This window comes from Anopheles ziemanni, chromosome 3, assembly GCF_943734765.1.
Source record: "Anopheles ziemanni chromosome 3, idAnoZiCoDA_A2_x.2, whole genome shotgun sequence".
Classification (NCBI taxonomy): Eukaryota; Metazoa; Arthropoda; class Insecta; order Diptera; family Culicidae; genus Anopheles; species Anopheles ziemanni.
In genome coordinates, this window is record NC_080706.1 from 33,806,916 (window position 1) to 33,810,950 (window position 4,035).

The following is a 4,035-nucleotide window of genomic DNA, read 5'->3' on the forward strand; positions in this document are numbered from 1 at the left end:
CTACTATTATTGCCGCCGCCTGCTTCGGGTTCAACACATTTGATTTTCCTAGCTAAAACTGGCTGCGATTGCAAAACCGAACGCTGCTCTGAGACAGAAACTTCGTACACCTTTCCCAAGGGATGTCGCTGCTGGAGCCTGTTCCACAATTTTGGTTGACAAAAATTTTGGACAAACCGTTACTAACATCCGATGGATTGGATTGGTAACAAGCAGTTTTTCACCGGTGCGATTTATAAAGTAAATAATGAAAAATAAAAAAAAACATATGAAGACAACATTGAACGGATGAAATAATTTAAATAATTGACACGCTTAGACACACTTTTGTCCAAGTATAGTGCGATCGTAGGGTTTTGCATCGATGTCAGGCGCAAACCTGAACATGGTGTTTGCTCGCAACAGCAAAGAGGAGAGAACACATTACGGAGGGTAACACTATAATTTATCTTAAATAAGGCACGTGTTTGCTGTATGTTTCATGAAAGTTCCAGATCGTAGGTCCAATTCCGGAGCTAGTGGTTACAAGATGGTCCGAAGACATTGGGGATTGTGGTTTCGGGGTCCTACCTAGTAGTTGTAGCCTCCGTTCGACGAGTACGACTGGGGGAGGGTGGCCGGAACCTGGGCGGGTCCACCGGAGCTGTAGCCACCGGCCGAGTGCGACGGACCACCGGAGCTGTAGCCACCGGCGGACTGGGACGTACGTCCGTTCGACGAGAAGCTACTGGCGGAGAAGGAAGCCTGCGAGAATCCGTTACCGTTCGAGGTTGCCTGGTAGCTGCCACCGACGGAACCGTTACCGCCGAAGGAGGAACTACCGGACGAACCGAAGCTTGGCGCACCGTATTGGCTGGAGGGAGTCTGAGCCGGTGCTCCGTACTGGCTCGAGGGAGTCTGAGCCGGGGCACCATACTGGCTCGAGGGAGTTTGAGCTGGAGCTCCGTATTGGCTCGAGGGAGTCTGAGCGGGGGCACCATACTGGCTAGAGGGAGCTTGAGCTGGAGCTCCGTATTGGCTGGAAGGAGTCTGGGCTGGGGCTCCATACTGGGGAGATGGCTGACGGGCTGGGGCACCGTATTGGCTGGATGGGGTCTGGGCCGGAGCGCCGTACTGCGACGAGGGACGCGATGGAGCTGGAGCTCCGTACTGGCTGGAAGGAGTCTGAGCGGGGGCTCCATATTGGCTAGAGGGCGTCTGAGCTGGGGCACCGTACTGGGATGAGGGCTGACGTGCTGGGGCACCATACTGGCTGGAGGGAGTCTGAGCCGGAGCTCCATACTGGGAGGAGGGTTGACGAGCTGGGGCTCCGTACTGGCTGGAAGGAGCCTGAGCCGGAGGTCCGTACTGCGAAGATGGGCGCGAGGGAGCTGGAGCTCCATACTGGCTGGAAGGAGCCTGAGCCGGAGGTCCGTACTGCGACGAGGGACGCGATGGAGCTGGAGCTCCATATTGGCTGGAAGGAGCCTGAGCCGGAGGTCCATACTGGCTGGAAGGAGCCTGAGCCGGAGGTCCATACTGGTTCGAAGGAGCCTGAGCCGGAGGTCCATACTGCGACGATGGCTGACGCGCTGGTCCACGCGAGTAACCGTTGCCATTGCCATTGCCATTGCTATGTCCATTGCCGTTGCCGTTGCTGTAGCTACGTCCGTTACCGTTTCCAGAATAGCCATTGCCGTTACCGGAATATCCATTGCCATTTCCATTGGAAGGAGCTCCGTACTGGGACGATGGACGGCTAGGGGCACCATAGCTGGACGAAGGGGCTGACGGACGTCCGCTAGAGTAGCCATTGTTGGACTGCTGAGACGGAGCACCGTACGATTGGGATGGAGCAGCCGGAACTCCGTAGCTAGTCGCTGGTGGACGGAACGATTGCTGCTGCTGCTGCTGCTGAGGAGCTCCATACTGGCTAGAGGGACGTCCGCTGGAGTATCCATTGCCGTTACCACTTTGACCTCCGAATCCTCCCGAGCTGTGACCTCCGTTTCCACCGAAACTAGGTGCACCGTACGACTGCGACGGAGCTGACGGAGCTCCATAGGACTGCGATGGGGCCGACGGAGCACCGTAGGACTGCGAGGGGGCCGACGGAGCACCATAGGACTGCGACGGGGCCGAGCCACCACCGTTGGAGTAGCCGTTTCCGTTGCCACTACCACCCCAGCCTCCAGCGTTACCACCGCCCGGCGCACCGTAGCTGGAGGAAGGAGCCTGAGCGGATGGATATCCACCAGCACCACCACCACCACCGGCCGACGGTGGCAGGTAGCTGCCACCCGGTGGAAGTGGGGCTTCCCGCTTCGCCAGACTGGTCACATCCCGTGCGGGAACAAGCACAGCACAGCACAGCACCACCAGTGCCGTCAGGTTGAGACGGTACGCCATCATTCTTCCGCTGGCAATATGTCGCTACGCTGCAAGTAGGAAGCAAGCAGAACGTTTTTGAGGTTAGGGAAGGCACTATCAGCAGCGCGTAGCTGCAGCCGTGGCGTGTTGACATATCACGACGATCTCGACGGCAGGTGCTGGTCGACGATTGCAATCTGCGTCGCTACATTGTTGACCATCGGCCGACAGCACGCAATCGGCCAGCCGGAGTCGGATCGGCTGTCAAAACCCGATGCCGGTAGCCATGATGCGTCGATATTTACGATCGCCAAGCGTCACACCGCGGAACCGAGACCGATTGTGGTGCTTTATGGCAAATGGTTTGCGCTTTACATAACCATTGTGCGCCCCTTTGACGCCGAGATCACGACGGACAGGCACAGGGTATGGCCAGTCGCTTCCGTTCGCTTCGGACACGCTATTGCGCGCGTGGAAGAATCGAAATCGGAGGCATAAACCATAGGCCCCCAAGTCAGATGCATGCGGAGCGGTAGCAGTGCAGTAGCAGCAAGGTGCAGAAAGTTATTACCGAGCAGAGAGATGCGCTTATGCAAGTGAGACGGTACGTCTGTGGGGATGCTCCAAGCTCCGGCGCATCAATCCGATGCACGCCTTCAATCTGCACAATGCATGTTCGTGGGGAGGCGAGCAGTGAACAACAAAAAACCGGCCACCCACAACAAGAAGCTGAGACAAAACGGCAATTCGAAGAATGCAATTATGCTGTCAAATTGAGTTATCTTTCGCTTCGGACCCGATCCGAAGCCGAGCTCCAGCGTTGTCCAACCGGTTGGGCTTGGTGATGCCCCGTTTCCGTGCGACGTGTCGATGTGCCGCGAGGGTGAAATAATTAGATTGTGGTTTTATTAGCGAACGTCCCGGGACGGGGTTCCGCGATGTCGGCCGTCGAGGTCCGACACCGACATCACACTTAACGGTGAGGGGTTAATCATGCTGACGACATCAAACCAATTAGGCAAAATGGCCAAAGGATGAGGATGAGGTACGCCGGGTTGGCCGGGTATTATGTACCGTGATGGAGGGAATTATAAGAAATTATCTTCGCGAATAGCAAACCCGACACCTTCCGTCATGCCCGTGCAGGTGACATAAGAGCATCTTGCAATACAAAACCAAAAAAGCCAAACGAATCCCTCCATTCGCGGAAAACTTAGTTGAATTTAAACGTTCACGTTCGTGACCTTTGCTGGATTTCCAGAACTTCATTTACGCATCGATCAATCAATCGTCAGTTTGGAACGTTTTTTCGGGCCCTCCATCACGATCGCAGACGCAGCTTTCGATCACGAACTCCAAACGGACGGAGCGATATTGTCGAAAGTAAAACAAAACCTTCGAAAGTTATGCTACATCTGTTAAGGTCAACCCGCGGTAGCAACAAAAGCAGTACCGAGAACAGTGAAATGACCGAAAGGTCGAGAAGAGGTACGATTGGGAAACGTTTCTGACAGAGGCACATTTGCGATGCCAGCCAGATTTTTAATTAAGATAGTCTAATGAGGATCATTTGTCCGGTGTATGCCCCACGCGGTTGATTCCGCTTTTCCAACCGAATGGTAATTATGTATGCGAACATGAATTTTTATCCAATCTGGCACCATTGCGATTTGGCAGATTGAGCGT

The 4,035-nt window shown here is 55.0% G+C and overlaps 1 protein-coding gene across 1 annotated transcript; it reads right to left on the reverse strand.

The window, feature by feature from the left end:
- Positions 1-570: 570 nt before the first annotated feature.
- Positions 571-2,388, reverse strand: LOC131284605 (pro-resilin). Its single transcript, XM_058313468.1, has one exon. The coding sequence runs from the start codon at positions 2,386-2,388 to the stop codon at positions 571-573; it is 1,818 nt and encodes a 605-aa protein (XP_058169451.1).
- Between the last annotated feature and the right edge of the window lie 1,647 nt (positions 2,389-4,035).